This window comes from Idiotropiscis lumnitzeri, chromosome 8, assembly GCF_059441095.1.
Source record: "Idiotropiscis lumnitzeri isolate Australia: NSW breed Sydney's pygmy pipehorse chromosome 8, RoL_Ilum_1.0, whole genome shotgun sequence".
NCBI lineage: Eukaryota > Metazoa > Chordata > Actinopteri > Syngnathiformes > Syngnathidae > Idiotropiscis > Idiotropiscis lumnitzeri.
The window spans coordinates 19,794,901-19,810,063 of NC_142398.1; the positions used below are offsets into that span (position 1 = coordinate 19,794,901).

The 15,163-nt window shown below is 42.0% G+C and overlaps 4 protein-coding genes across 5 annotated transcripts; 2 read left to right on the forward strand and 2 right to left on the reverse strand.

The window, feature by feature from the left end:
* The first annotated feature begins 14 nt into the window (after positions 1-14).
* On the forward strand, positions 15-1,847 carry mettl26 (methyltransferase like 26). Its single transcript, XM_088302763.1, has 6 exons — positions 15-399; positions 514-676; positions 1,051-1,110; positions 1,226-1,293; positions 1,419-1,497; positions 1,577-1,847. Exons 1-6 carry the CDS (start codon positions 206-208, stop codon positions 1,631-1,633), a joined length of 621 nt encoding a protein of 206 aa, XP_088158889.1. The 5' UTR covers positions 15-205; the 3' UTR covers positions 1,634-1,847.
* Positions 1,848-2,889: 1,042 nt separating this feature from the next.
* Positions 2,890-5,275, reverse strand: wfikkn1 (WAP, follistatin/kazal, immunoglobulin, kunitz and netrin domain containing 1). Its single transcript, XM_088303320.1, has 2 exons — positions 5,006-5,275; positions 2,890-4,409 (listed from the first exon to the last, which is right to left on the reverse strand). Exons 1-2 carry the CDS (start codon positions 5,273-5,275, stop codon positions 2,892-2,894), a joined length of 1,788 nt encoding a protein of 595 aa, XP_088159446.1. The 3' UTR covers positions 2,890-2,891.
* Positions 5,276-6,470: 1,195 nt separating this feature from the next.
* Positions 6,471-10,154, reverse strand: LOC148332633 (ras-related protein Rab-40C-like). Its single transcript, XM_088303247.1, has 6 exons — positions 9,457-10,154; positions 9,328-9,388; positions 9,154-9,214; positions 8,829-8,906; positions 8,408-8,630; positions 6,471-8,174 (listed from the first exon to the last, which is right to left on the reverse strand). The coding sequence occupies exons 1-6, from the start codon at positions 9,608-9,610 to the stop codon at positions 7,870-7,872; spliced, it is 882 nt and encodes a 293-aa protein (XP_088159373.1). The 5' UTR covers positions 9,611-10,154; the 3' UTR covers positions 6,471-7,869.
* A 438-nt stretch (positions 10,155-10,592) lies between these two features.
* Positions 10,593-13,138, forward strand: zp3c (zona pellucida glycoprotein 3c). 2 transcript variants are annotated; one of them, XM_088303246.1, is made up of 8 exons: positions 10,595-11,234; positions 11,331-11,437; positions 11,732-11,835; positions 12,085-12,262; positions 12,340-12,457; positions 12,533-12,621; positions 12,711-12,781; positions 12,949-13,138. In XM_088303246.1, exons 1-8 carry the CDS (start codon positions 10,680-10,682, stop codon positions 13,104-13,106), a joined length of 1,380 nt encoding a protein of 459 aa, XP_088159372.1. In that variant the 5' UTR covers positions 10,595-10,679; the 3' UTR covers positions 13,107-13,138. The 2 variants fall into 2 exon arrangements, with proteins under 2 accessions (XP_088159371.1, XP_088159372.1); XM_088303245.1 differs by having other exon boundaries at positions 10,593-11,234; positions 12,340-12,621.
* Positions 13,139-15,163: the final 2,025 nt, after the last annotated feature.

Sequence of the window (15,163 nt, forward strand, 5' to 3'; positions counted from 1 at the left end):
GTGTTCTGAGCTCTCATTGGACGTGATGACCCACGTGGTATGTGACAAGCGGAAGTGAAGCATTTTCTAGTGGCAAAACAAAACATTCGAGACTACGCTCCTGATCATCTATAAGGACTGGCTAACAAGTCAACAAGCAGGGGTCCTGGGGTGGCTTCGTGAGTTCTATCGCATTACCCGACAGCTGTATCCAGGCTTTAGCAGGATGCTGAATGCCGCCGCCGCCGAGAGGAACAAGGAGCCCATCCTGATGATGCTGCGGGGATGTGTGAACACCGACCGGCGGTTGCAAGCGCTCGAGATTTCATCCGGCACCGGACAACATGTCACACATTTCGCTGGGGCTCTACGGAACATTACTTGGCAGCCATCAGAGTTCGATCAGCGGTCTTTAGCCAGGTATAATTTTGTTTAATACTGCAGTGAACTCAACGACCGACACGTGCGATCTATCCACCGCGAGTGGCGTGCTTGTGTTGTTGGACTACAATACACCGTGTTCTGTCTTTTCAGTATAGAAGCCTACAGAGCTCACTACCAACTGAACAATGTGAAGCCCGCCATCCACCTGGATGCTTCTCAGAGTTATGATCACTGGGGAGGGATCCAACCAGAGAGCCTCGATTTGGTCCTCAACATCAACATGATCCACATCTCTCCCATGGCTTGTACAGAGGCATGTATCTAGGTGATGGTGGGTCTAAATTTAGTCCATGGATTTTTTTGGTGCAATGGCTGTACCAGTACATACGCCCACCAGCCACTTTGCTCGATCAAATGATATCCAGTGCAAGATCTTCAACAAAATTCTGCTTCGATAACAAAAAGGACAATAAGAATCCCCTTTGGACACCTGTGAACTGTTTCAAATCCTAAATAAAAAATGCATAGTATGTCTCCTAAGTAATACTTAATCTCCCAATTGGGCCACTGTTTTTCTCTAAAAGGATTACAGGATTTTCAGAACAGTTCTTGTATTTTGGATGTGTTTCCTTCTGTTGTGCTACTTCTAATGATGTAAGACTTGATTTCTTTTTTTCCCCCTTCTAGGGTTTATTCAAAGGGGCCGGAGTGGTTTTAAAGCCACAAGGTCTACTGTTGACCTATGGGGTGAGTTTAAAACAACTCACCTTATACCTCAGAGATTAAAAAAAAAAAAGAAATGATGGCACCACCTTTCTCCAAAAATCAATCCCAATAAATATGTTTCTGTTGTGCTCCCCAGCCCTATGCAGTGAATGGCGGCATCACGCCACAAAGCAATGTTGATTTTGACTTCAGCTTACGGCAGCGGTAAGGTGACCTTCCATCATTTTGTTTTGTGGAATTATGTCATTGCCAGAGAGAGAAGTTGTTAAAGTTGTGCCGATTAAGTTCGAGATTGAAATTAAATAAATTCAAGTAAATTTAATTTACAGGAACCCAGAGTGGGGCCTCAGGGATATTTCCCTCCTCAAATCACTTGCAGAAATACATGGTTTGTTCCTGGAGAAAATTGTAAGTTTGCAGCATTTCGACAAAAGTGAATGTTTTTTTTTTTTCTTGAATAATATGAATGCGATTTTTTTTCTGTTAGGTGGACATGCCAGCCAACAACAAATGTCTCCTCTTCAGGAAGGAGAGTTTGGTGTGAAGTGTTTTTCCCTTCTTTTGCTTTATCCATCACAGCAGGTTGGGGAAAAAAAATAAAAGAAAAACGCCTTAAGTTAACTCAAAGCTCAGACGTGTTGCCAAATTCCAAATTAAACATTACAAAAAAAATAAATAAACAGCCAGAATGATTGTATCATATATTTGTAGTATTCCTGATTGCACTCGTGAATAAAAGTAACTCACTGCTTATCTTATCTTGATTTTCGTGGGGTTTTTTTGCCTCTGTGTTGCTTTTGTTCTTGTACTTTGTACATAGTTGTGTTAAACCGTGTGAGTTAAAGGCTTTAAAGTGAATTCAATTATTAATGCAGAGGCGTATCATCATATTGAAAATTGCAGACATGGTTCACTTGACACTGAAAAATGCTCCTCCCATGGCCAGCTCAGTCCCCTGACCTCAAACATGCGAATGGTCAAAGGTCCGTTCTTTCTATATTCTCCCATCTTGTGAAACATTATAAAAGGAGATTAGGTGCTGTTTTGTAGGTAAGAGGGGGTTGGAGAAAATATTAACATTAGGGTTGCTAATTGTGGCACTCAAGATATGATTTTAAAAAATATATTTCTTAGTGTGCTTGAATTAAAGATTGGATGTTCCTTTTTTTTTATTTTGGTGCTATATTATTGAGGGAAAAAAATAATTTATTAAAATCTAAATAAATCATCAAAACCAAGGATGCCAATAATTATGGCGGGCGCGATTTCTCATCTATTTAATTTGTGTGCATTCACATTCAATGTTTGCTCTCAATTCAGTGACTGTTGAGGGTCTCGTTGCATAGATTTTTCTTTTAGCAGAAATTGCAGAAAATTGATAATAATCTACAGAGATGTTTATGGTTGATAATTTGCACATTAGACATACATACATAAAAAATGCATAAGCACAATTAAAAAAAATTGACATTTTAAGTGACATTATACTAAGCAATGGAAGTTAGACAATTACTGTTAAAAATATTTTTCTGAAAGCGGTAATCGAAATAATCTTGGTGAATACTATCGTACAAACTGCACGTGAAGGTAACAACGTATAATCTACTTTATTACTAAAATCAAAACAAAAACAAAAAAAACAACAAGACAACACACCTTGAATAGAGTAGCGCTTAGATAAAAGTAGTGCTCCTGTGAAAATAAGTATCATTTTTGTTGGGCTCATGTCCACTTGGGTGATAAAAGTTACACAGTGCCATTTGTTCCTTCAGCCATGTGTGCAAAAGCAAGTCTCGGGTGTTTTACAACGTCTGGCAGGTCTTTTTAACCAGAACCTCACGGAGCTTCTTAAGTCTGCGATCGGTTATTGCTCTGACGTAACTGTCTGACTGGATGATGGCCATGCCGTCCTGGACCACCCCCATCACCAGCAGAGGGTTTTCGTCCACCGTGATGTTTGGGCAGGGACAACTCCAGTCGATCTTGTCGACCGTCACCTCAAGGTGTTTGGTGTTGAAGAAAGTCAAACCCATCTTTTCATCTCTGAGAACTTCTTCCAAACTAAAGCGGGCCAATCCCGAGTCCAGGTCCTCAACGAGCTCCGTCAGCCGCCCCACAATGGCAAAGTCACTGCGACAAAAACTGGGCACCATTTTCCCCTTAACCCGGCACATCTTGCAAGGTTTCCTTTTGGGTGTGGGGCAGTTTGCTTCACACTCCTTTAGCGTGCCAAAGCTGTTAGTGTTTCCGTGGCAACCGCCGTAGGCGAACGCTTGGCAGCGTTTCATGAGAGAATTCCAAGCCCAACGCACTTCCCAAGCTTTGCAGGGGCCCTGAACCGAAGGTAGGGAGCAGATCCCCATCCCCTCTCGCTGACAGGAGGCCTTACATTCCTCGTAGGTCTCAAATCGGTTGCGGCTATCCTCGCACCCGCCGTTGCCGAAGGCCATGCAGGAGCCCAGCTTGTTGTCATAGTACCAATCCACATGACGCTCAGCGCTGCACACCCTCGTGTCCACTTCCGCCAGGCAGTCGGCTGGCGAGAAGGGTCTACCCATGGGCAGCTCCGGATCCTCGGAGAAGTCGTCGTCGGCCCGACGTATGACTGACAGAGGGTAGTCTGCACGGAGAACTCCTGCGGAATTGCGTGCGATACAGGTATAGATGCCCGTGTCCCACACCTGCGCGTTGTAGATAACGAGCTGTCCAATGTTGGTGATCACCACATTGCCGTACATTTGATCCGGCCTCATGACAAGCTTCTCACGCCGCTCGGTTAGTTTTTCCCAGGTCACATCAGGTCTGGGGGTGCCGATGACGTCACAGTGGAAGCTCACCGTGCCTCCGACGTAGATGGACTGGTGGTGTGGGTTGGAGTACAGCGTGGGAGGCATCGGGTCCTCCTGAGAGGACGTTGGGGTGGGGTAAGCGGTCGTGTCCTGAGGCAGCGGACTCGTGTGGGGTCCTGCGAGGTAGAATCGGCAGGTGACGACGGTCAGGGTCACCCCCCGGATGCAGGCCTCCGCATCCATGTAGCAGCGGTTGAAATAAGTGAGGCCGTCCGACGCGCAGGTAAAGTTGGGCTCTTTCTCGCATCGGTCCTGACACTTGCAGATGGGCTGGCCGTCCCAGATGTCACAGGTGGCTCCCTGCTGGCTGCAGATGAATCCATCACAGGTTGCCGTGGAACCCGGAGCAGCGGCTCCTTTGCCTCCTCCAAGGCCATCAGGCTGAGCGGTGGTGCCATCAGAGAATCGTGCTGCAACACAACTGTTGAGGCCGCACACGTTGGTGCAGCACTTCTCAAAGTCTGCGCAGTCCTGCTCACAAAGCACAAAACACTCGTTGGCAGAGTTGACAAAAGTCTGTTCTTACAAAAAAAAGGGAAAAATGTTTTTTTTTAATTAAAGAGAGACCTTTTGAATGGCAGAAGCTTTGAGGCTGGCATAAGACAATACTCATTTGCCGACATCACTCTTGGTGCTGGCAACGTCATAAATTCTTTTAATAAAACCAAGGATGGGGAATATCTAGTTTCTCTGAATCAGTCGAAATTTTACTGTCAATGCATGTTGGGCCACGTATGATCTGAGAAATCAGCAATATTCCATTTAGTCAATCAACCTTCAATCTACCCGCTCCGTTTGTCTTTCTTGTGCTGGCATCTGTAAAGGTTTATAAAAAAAATAAATAAAAAAAAGGGAACGATGCCAAATTTAAATAAGTATATGCCTCTTTCAAAATGGACGGAATTAAAGTAAAAAGTAAACAGATAAAATAACGAACCAATGTTATTTATATATATATATATATATATTAATAAATAAACATATATATATATATATAAATATTAATTTATTTATTTGTTTTTTGTTTTAAATAAATAACATTGGGTATAAAGTAGAAATGACCTCACCTCATCAACGTTGCATTCTCTCTCGCAGGTGCTTTGTGCGTCAACCCAGAGATTTGTGTTGAGTTTGTTGGGACAAAGCCCCTCGTGTTCCACTTTGGGTGCTGACACACTTGCACCCACAGAAAGTCCGAGTAATTGGCAAAACAAAAGTGTTCGTAAATACCCGCCAATCCATCCCAGTTCGTGTCTATTGGAGTTGAGAACCAGACGCCAAATTGTATTCTTCTTGGCGCATCTATAATCCAAAAGCGCTCCAGGGGTTTTATACATTGTTGCTCGTTTGCAATCGCCGTCCTTTGATTATTTCCATACCTCATTTAGTTCAAGATAAGGAAATAGTTCTTGCACCTTTACGGGCGAGGTCTGGCGTGAGCGCAAACCTCAAGTTGTCTTGCGTAAAGACAAGTAGTTCTATCCAAGCAAACTGCGCGCCACCATTCTTCAGAATGGACAAATTAACTCCAGATACAGATTACGTGTAAATATATTTTCGATGTCGGCAGGCAAAATTTCACTGAGGGCGATTTCACACAGCCGCGAAATAAGCGAGCGAAAGTGCACAATGAGAGAGAAAGACGCAACATCAGCCTTTCAGAGAGTGAATGGAGGGGGGGGGGGGCAGCCCCCCTCTGTCCATCCCCTCGGTCGTCCAGTGTCTGAAACTTTGATGAAGCGCTGCCATGCGCTCAGCAACTGCACAAACATTGTAAAAACATCAAAGAAAACAAGCTGTGCCAACAACCGTGCGCGCGTACATAAACATACCCGTGAGAAGTCTCGTGCGTTAAAAGTGTCCAGACGCAATTTATTGCGGTCTCGTCTGTAAACAGCCAATTCACTTTTATTTTTTAATCCTTGATTTAGACGTTTGGGTTTATGGGACGTTTTCAGGAAGTCTGGGCTTGCGAAGAGCGTCGATCTTTGCATCACTCGTGTTGGAAATCACACTGAAGCTTTGTTAAAATATCAGTTTCATACAAAGTTGTTGAAAATGTAATTTCTTTAAAAGACGCGTCATTTTAAGCACCGTATGACAGATCAGCAAATTGCGTAATCCTTTCCGCAACTTTAAAATCATGTTTTTGACCTGGTCCATGTCACACGGAGATGGATGGCAGTGTCAGGTGACCAGACGCAAAAGCGACACATTTGCATTGTCCCGACGTCGCCGCGAGGCGCTGAGAAGCTGCCCCCCACTAATCTTTTCTTTGGCAGTGATCCCGTAACCTTTCGGTGACTTTTGACCGCTGCATTCATGTCCCGGTGATCCAAAAGTGGCCAACACAACGCTAATCAATTCAGCAGGTCCACCCGCCCCCCTCGGTTTGAAGGCTCCTCGGCACCGCTGGCCCCACAACACACAAAGAGAACCAAACATATTCCCACAATGACCTTGAGGAATGTTTGAATGAAGTTGGTGCACACAAAAAAAAAACATGACGAATAACACAAGGGCAAACAAAGATTGCTTTTTCCCCTTTATTTGGAGAGTGTGTCTGTTTTGAACGCAGCGGGATGAGAAAATGGGAAACATTAGTTCACATCCAAATTTTTACCACACAGCTACATCAAGACGTCAACAGATTGTGCTTTAGTTGTTTAATAAAGTCGAACGCACTGGTCTCAGAACAGCACAGACATACATAAATGTGCACCATATTTCAATTTCTAGAATCTCACCACATAAATGTGTTGTATTGTGAAAGTAACGAGTGAATTCAAAGGGTGAACCGATATTAACGCAATTATTACAAACTCGTTTTGTAGAAAAGTTTGGATAAAACATACTTTGTGCTCTTACTGAGGTTTCGCTGTAAACATTTGTCAATGGGCATTGGTCACAAAGTGAAGTTTGCTAAATGTCAACAGTAACCATGCACCTCCTTTCAAGGAGGCGGAAAGAAGGTCAAATACACAAATACGTACTTGAGGCAGCGACATCACATTCCACATGGTCCTACATAGCCACAGCAAGGTAGCAGAGGACTATCTTTTTTTTTTTACATTCATAAATACATAACATAGTTTACAAAACATTCAAAAAAAAAAAAGCAAAAAAATAACATCACAATTTAGAAATTCATGGTTAAGAACAAAGATAGCGAAACTATCCTGGTTTATAACATTACATCAGCACAAAGCAATTTCCAAAGTTTTTAATGTAAAATATAATTCCACTTCATCGACTGAAAAGGCCAGAGCAAAACGTCAGTGGAGGAAACGGAAGCAGAAGATTAGGACCAAGACATTACAAAAGCAAAACAGAGCGACGCTGTTTTTAGATGGCAACTTTGCTGAACTCGGTGCAAATTAGTTTATTGAACCCATCTTCTCCTGATGTCAAATTGAAATGAGTAATATTTAAATTGTAATGAAACGTTTAGCTCAGGTTTCAAAGAGTCGACGTCGCAAAGAAAGGGAACCCTCAATGAGGGTATAAGACGCTGTAAAATGAGACGAGTCTCCCACCGGCGTCAAGACCCAACACCATACTTACAAATTAAAGACCAACTTTAAACGTTGATAAAAAAAATACAAATTCGAAAGAAACGGAGTTGAAGTTTGCCCCCAACCATTTTGTAGTGTTAGATCCTCAACTCATCTGCTGGTGTAAAATGTCTTGTTCAACTCGTTCGGTGAGCTTCTTAAGTAAAAGTGAGGACAAAACATCCTCCAAAGATGGCACCAACAAGTGCATTATTTAAAAAAAAAAAAAAAAAGAAGCCCATCGGCACTGGTTGAAGCAAGTTCTAGGTAGCGCTAAATTCTGATTCGGTTTACTTGTGGGTCAGTTGTTTCCGCCTCTTGTGGCCTCGTGCGACCTCTTGGAGCAGCAACGCCAAAATACACTGGCTTCACTTTCACTACGATATCTTACAGTTCCCCTTGGAGGACGAGGATGAAGAGGTTTTCGGTGGACTCTGTGGGGGCCTGAAGGACTTGGAGCGTTTGATGCTGTTGGCTTTGCTTCCGCAACTGGCGACGCCCGAGGCGGCACCGTGGGCTACCGAGTAGGAGCGCCCGTGCATCATGACGGCATTCATGCCGTTGGCCATGGAGAATGACTTGAGGTGGGATTTGATGGCCACGGGGAGAGGCAGCTTGTCGATGAGGTGCACGGGCGTGCAGGAGACGATGGAACGGCAGCACAGATCTTGGAGGCTGAATACTGCAGATCGAGGAAAGGGAATTGAGCCACATGAAACTACGTTACGCCATTTGAGACGACTGTACATCAGCAAATATAATTATGCTGGAACACCCCAAAAAAAAAAAAAGGAGAGTGACCAAATCTTATGCAACGTCAAGTCAAACCAACAAAGTAGGAAGTGTAAGGACGATGTGGTAATTACGCATATCATAAACTAATAATAGAAGCAATTTCAAAAGCAACAGGCTGACCTCTGTTGGGCCTCCAGAACTTCTCCATCCCATGCCTCATGAGCACGATGCGTGAGAGTTCTGTGAACGACTCGATGACGTTGAAGTTGCACAGAGGGCTGACCTCAAAGAATGTCATGTTGTTTTTCTCGGCGTAAGCCCTTGCTTGCTCTGTTGGAACCTGACGCTTGAAAGCCAAGTGAAGTCGGTTGCCAACCAAGATCCTGGGCACACCTGGGGCATGCTGAAAGATGGAAATGTTTTCATTGTGTTTTTTTTTAACAGTGTAAAAATGATGGCTTTCATTACTGTCGAGAAGCTAAGGAAATTCATCTTTCAATGTTGTAGTGAATTTTTGGTTCATCCCAAAATTTCACCCAAAAACACATCATCTCTAACTTGTCACATCGGAGTCGTATATTTCTAATACTGAAATGCTGACCTCATCAATTTCACGGATCCAGCGGTTAATGCCATCAAATGACCAGCCATTGGTGATGTCATAAACAAGGAGAATGCCCTGAGGGATGAAAAACTTCATGAGCACAGGGCTACAAATGTCATGGCATTAAGTGTTTGTTGTTTCAAGATAAAAATACATAAAAACAATGCCTGGTTTTCATTGTCGACTGTTCATTAAATCTTTATTATTTATTTTGTCTGTTTCAAGATATTTTAGTGATCATTGTTTTTTTTGGTTACCAACAATTTTGTCCATGGGTGTAATACTTGATGGCAACACACAACAAATGATTAGCCGTCCTCACCTGTGCTCCTCTTGAGTAAGACCTGAAGATGGTGCAAAATCTGCCCTGACCAGATGTATCCCTGAAAGAAAACCACACATATAAGCATGCTTCAGTTTTGTTTTATTTATTTTCTCAGACGCATAAGGGATGATGAATGGCTATTCTGTAGCCATCACTACGATTCGTACTTACCATAACTCTAACTTCACTCTTCTTCCATCCAGCAGTATAGTGGTTGTCTTGTAATCTATTCCTAAAAAGTCACAGAATTGACATCACTTTTACGTATTATAAAATAAAAACCCACAGACAGCAACTCACCACTGCTGTAGGCATACGGAGACTCCACCGAGCCGTCCTGTAAACTTTCCAAGATTTCTCCCTTCCCGACGTCACTGTCTCCCACCAAGAGGAATTTCAGGAGATAGTCGTAACTCTTGACAGGACTACTCTGGCTGCCCATCATCCCACGCATTGAAGCCGGCGGTTCTGGGGGAGCTGGTGAAGCTCGCCACGCTTTCAATAATCGTGGCAAGGGACAAACCAGTCGGCCCCAACAGTAACTGACAAGTAAATATCTACACGTTTACGGGTTTGTCAGCGATATAGCATCTAGCAAAATCGCACACGCAAATATGTTATAATCTGACAGATTTCACAGGGAAATTATACACAAATTGTATATTAGCACGAGAAAGGCCTACCCGAACACAATCGAAGCTACGTCATGGTTTACAGAAGGTAAACAATTCAAAACATTAGCCTCAGCCACATTAGCTGGCTAGTTAGCAAAAACAAATATGTTTTAAAACGCCTACTCCAAGCTTTAACACACTCAGAATGCATAAGGTTTCTTGGCTATAGTTGACTAGGAGCAAAAAACTTAATAAAGTGCAATGTTTTGTCTTTTGGACAGTTAAGGTAATATTGTGAAGAAATCCGCTAAACGAGCACGTCTTCCGTAAGGACGGTGTTGGAGCTTCCGGGGATGACGTCATCGAAACGTAATATCCTCAATTTAGAACTACCCGGTGAGAGTTTATTTACTTTCTATATATGGCTGGAAAAAAAACAACAAAGCTGTTCAGGCCATGAAACGGCTTTCCCATTTTAATGTTTTCAAGGTTTCTAAATTTTTTTAAAGACCCCAGGCACTATTTTATTTATTTATTTTCATTTTATTTATCTATTTTTCTAATTCGTCTCTGTGAAAATGTAGTGTCTAAAATATTCTTTCTCACATTAAGTCTTAGTATATTGCCTACATGTTATTGATAAAAAAATACCTTAAAAATACCTGGTGCAAACAAATGTTACATCCAATTAAGAAAAAAAGCACATTGGTTTAAATTGGATAAAAATAATTAAATATGCCTCATCATACTAATATTTTTTCACAGTTGTTAGACCCAGCATATGGCCTTAGACAAATAGAAAGACTCTAATTGGTTGAGCTGTTTGCTAATTAACTCCAGGTGACAATTGTGCCGACATGATCAGGAAAGGTGAGCGGAGCGCTCCAGAGGAAATACAGTGCTGAGAGAATGAGGTGGATGAGGATTTTCTTACTTCTCTTTTACTCTGCCTGTGCCAATCCTCTGGCAAATGTACCAGAACATGAAGATCCAGAATTAGAATGGGAAAGTTTGCAGGCAGAGCTGGAGAACGAGATGGATGAAGTGCTTCCAGGCCTTGTACCCAGATCTCCTGTATTTAACGACAGATTCCAGAGTAAGAATCCACCAAGTAAACCCTCAGCACTTCAAACGGCTCCTTGGTATCGAATTGTCCCTTTCTCACGGGATCCGAAAGAGCTATTCATGCCAGAAAAAGGTGTTCGACCTATCCCTGACTTAGTCAAAGAAATGTTGCTCGCACCCCCTCCCACTGTTGCATCACCTGGACGAGCAGCCAAATCGAAGCTTGTTGAGGTCTTGTGCCACATTGACCGCATGTACGTGAAAGTGAGCAAGAAGATTTTCTCAACAAGAGACGCATTTAAAGACTTGAAACTTGGCAAGTGCCCTGTAAACGAAGGCACGTCGGAACATTATTACCTTCTGTACCTTCTGAAAACTGACTGTGGATTCAAGAGAGAGGTTGGTTCATGCCAAGTTTGTTGTTTTAATTTTTACCATGCAGGGTTTTGCTTTTTTTTGCAAAGTTTGACCTGTAAAAAAATGTCTGCGTCCTAGAGTACTGAAGACCATTTGTTCATCAGTATTGTACTTCACTATAAGCCAACCACTCCAGTTATACGAGAGATGCCATTTGATGTTGTCTTGCAGTGCAAATACCCAAGGTAAAAAAAAAAAAATCTTTTTGATTTGTTATACTATACTAAGCAAATCGGGATTATTGCATTGTTTTTCCAGTGATCATCTGGCATTTGGAAGCCCACTCAGTAGTAGATTTTATTTTCCACAGGTGTCAAACGCAAGGCCTGCGGGCTAGAACTGGGCTGCCACATCATTTTATGTGGGCCGCCAGAGCAAATCATGTGTTTCAACTTCCATGACGCTTGCTAAAATCTATCCAAAAAATGTCAAATTGTCATGTCTGATAAATATTATTGAATGTTTTTGTTCTGTTGCAGGTATTTTCATTCCTTCAATCCTGGCATCTCTATCGATTTGAGGAGGGGCACGGTTTACAAACGCCTCCGAACAAAACAGTCTTACGTCATCATTCCACAAGATGGTATGAATTTTGGGACAGTATTAAGTCATCATTCGGCGGACAGCATTACTTTTGTGGGACAAATGATTGAATTGCTTAAAGGCGAGCATATTTTATACATGTTGCTAGAAACGAATTATTCTTGTTCAATTGATAGCGTAAATATTACGACAAATCCAGTCTACACAAAAACTGCATTCATCATACAAAATAAATGGCATTTGCAACTTGCAGAATTATTTTCCAATTCATCTTTCTTGTATTTTTTAGCATTAGGGAATAAAATTGTTGGTGATAAAACATTCATCCTGGGACAGCCGATGTACTTTGTGGTGAAACGTGCAGACAACGCTTCAACAGACCAGAGGCTTTACATCAACAAATGTTTCATGACTGCCCTCCAAGATCCGTACTCTGAACCCAAATACACAGTCATAGACAACCACGGGTAACGAGTTCAACTCCGTCCAAAAACAATAAGTATGCCACAATTCAATATTAATGTTTGTTTTCTCATATTTGCAGTTGTATGATTGATAGTATGGTGACGAGACAGTCTGCGTTTCTCAAGGGCCCTTTAAACATCCAAAAATTCTCAGTGAGTGCCTTCATTTTCAAAGACACGGCTGTTTCTTCATCACCGGTATGCACGCACGCCTACAAACTGGATCATGTCGGAGATGCAGTGTGGGTTCCACTAAAAAAAAAATCTTTTCAGCAACTCTATCTGCACTGTGAATTCTCGATGGGCGATCCAACACCAACCTCGAGTTCAAAGGCTTGCAATTACCATCGAGCTACTGAAACGTGAGTCAAAAGTGCCAAAATAGATCATCTCCGTTACAAAGACCACTTTTGGTGAGTTTGCAAGAAATAAACTGGCGTCTGTGTTTCAGCTGGAAAGAGCTGTATGGCGATGACAGAGTGTGTGCCTGCTGTGACTCTTCCTGCTTGCCACTCTCAAAAGGTGCAGTTTGTGGATTTCAATTTTTTTTTTTTAACTGTCATGAAAAAATAGCTGTGCACAAGCAGTCAACCAAATCATATTCAAGCAAATTTTTAAATATACGTTTGATCATTGTGATGTTCCAGAAATGTAAATGTAATCATCTGACTGAATGATCGTTACGACAGCTTCCGGGAACATGGTCACAAGTCCGTCTTGGAAGGTCAGCTTCAGAGGTACGGATGGAATCCCGGACTTTGAGTTGCAGCCGAAATCTGCTAACTGGGACACGTCCAGCTTTGACAACTTGGCTGACCATCGTGACTTCCTGAGTTACTGGGAGTAAATATAGTTTGAAAATAAAACTACTCCACCTCATCTGTGTTGCTCTGTATTTAATTTCTATAAACATGGACCTTTTACTATCTGCATTTTTTTTTCCAATTTAGCATGGCCTGCAAAAATGCATGCATATTTTTTGTAGATACACGAATGCACCACAAGGGGATGGAAGAGATTCACAGAACACGGCGGGGAGCGTCACAACATTTTGGGCCCAAGCATTCCCGATAGATCGTGGCATACAGGCCACAAACATCCACTGTGTTGGTTTTAGTCGTCAAAAGTGGATGCTTCAGTGCCAAGCTGTCCATGTTGCGTCCTGACAAAGCTGCCCGTCTGCTCTCCAGAAAAGAAGTGATTGTATCTAAAGCAGGGGTGTGCAAACTTTTGGATTGGCGGGCCTGACCAGGAGCAGATGGATGGAGTGTTTTGGTAACCTCTCCTCATTGGAAAAAATAAATACATTTAATTTTAAATGAAAGTGAACAAAAAGCATTACAACAAAATATCTGCGTGTTTTTGACACAGCACAGTAATTAGAAAATAAAACATTAAGGTTAATTCATTTAATTTTTAAAGTCGGCGGGCCGGATTAAAAGGTTGAACGGGCCGCATGTGGCCCCCGGGCCGTAGTTTGCCCACGTCTGATCTAAAGTGTGAATGTGCCATGACTTTACAAGTTGAAATTGTCATGCTCCTTTAAGGTTGTAGGCCACGGGTGAAGGTTTTTTTTTTTTCTGCATGTCAAATCTTGCTCGCAAATCCTAAATCAGAGAGTTTTTACTCGTTCTTCCAAAAGTGCCAATTGACAATTCCGAACATCAACATTTAGTTGGATCGTTCCCACAAGTGCATTACTTGCTAGATAGAGTTGATGAGGGAAATGGCACTTACCCTGCACAGTCACTGCCTGAGAACTTGCTTCCCGTTTTAGATTGAACTTGAACTTGGTTAATGACTTATTTCCTGTGTCTCTTTTAATGTCCCAAAATCCCCCACAGAGCACACTTCTTGTATTTACGATGTGGCTACAGTTGAGTGTCAAGTGAGCTTCCGTACTGTGGTCTTACATATCAATTAGCAGATTTCAAAGAGCAATAACCCATCTTAAAGATTATGTACATAGCAGTACGCAAACTCAAACGGACATGCGGGAACATTGGCTGTCAATAATTAGAAAGAAGTCCCTTGCAATTTTTTTGACTGTTCACTAACTAAGACTGCTGAAGAATGTCACTGCAATGGATTTCCGGACGATTTCAAACTTCATCTCTTAGCCATCAACTACATTTTTTTTTCCAAACAAAGCCACACACATTTGAATGCGTTCAGACTATTTTTGCATGTCTCAGGTGCTCGGAATCCTTGACAATATCTCGTACGCAAACATACGACCATCAAGGAAGTAAGAACATGATTTAAACTTTAAACAGACTGCTGTGTAAGGTGTAAAGTTTGAGAATTTTAATTCAAAGTCATATGTTGTGAAGGAAAATCTTTTGTGATGTCACCATCGGCGCAGGTGCGTGCGAGGGGCGGGGCAGGATGACCACCAATGCGGTCGGCTTTGAACAATCCCACAGAAGGGTTGAGAAGCACTTTTCCGTCAGTCTGGTGCATGACGTATAACAAGACAAAAAACTGGACTCCAAATGACTTTAAAGGTGTGATTTTAACGCGCCGACGTTCCGTCTCTTCCGGCACCGCCTTTAGAGCAAGTAAGTGCTGCCATTTTTGCTTATGATTCATCCAATTCTACCCTACTCTCTGTTGACTGCCGAAGACGTACAGCTAATATGGTACAGTATTTGAATTTGGCTTTTCAAAGTATGAATTTGGCTTTTCAAAGTATGAAAATCAGTTTTGAAGTAGATAAAACTGAGTTAAAATATTTAACAGCGTGACTTTACATTTGACAGAGCCCTTCTCTCTCTCTCTCTCTCTCTCTCTCTCTCTCTCTCTCTATATATATATATATATATATATATATATATATATATATATATATATATATATATATATATATATATAATTTTTTTAAAGAGCACCGTGTTCACATTG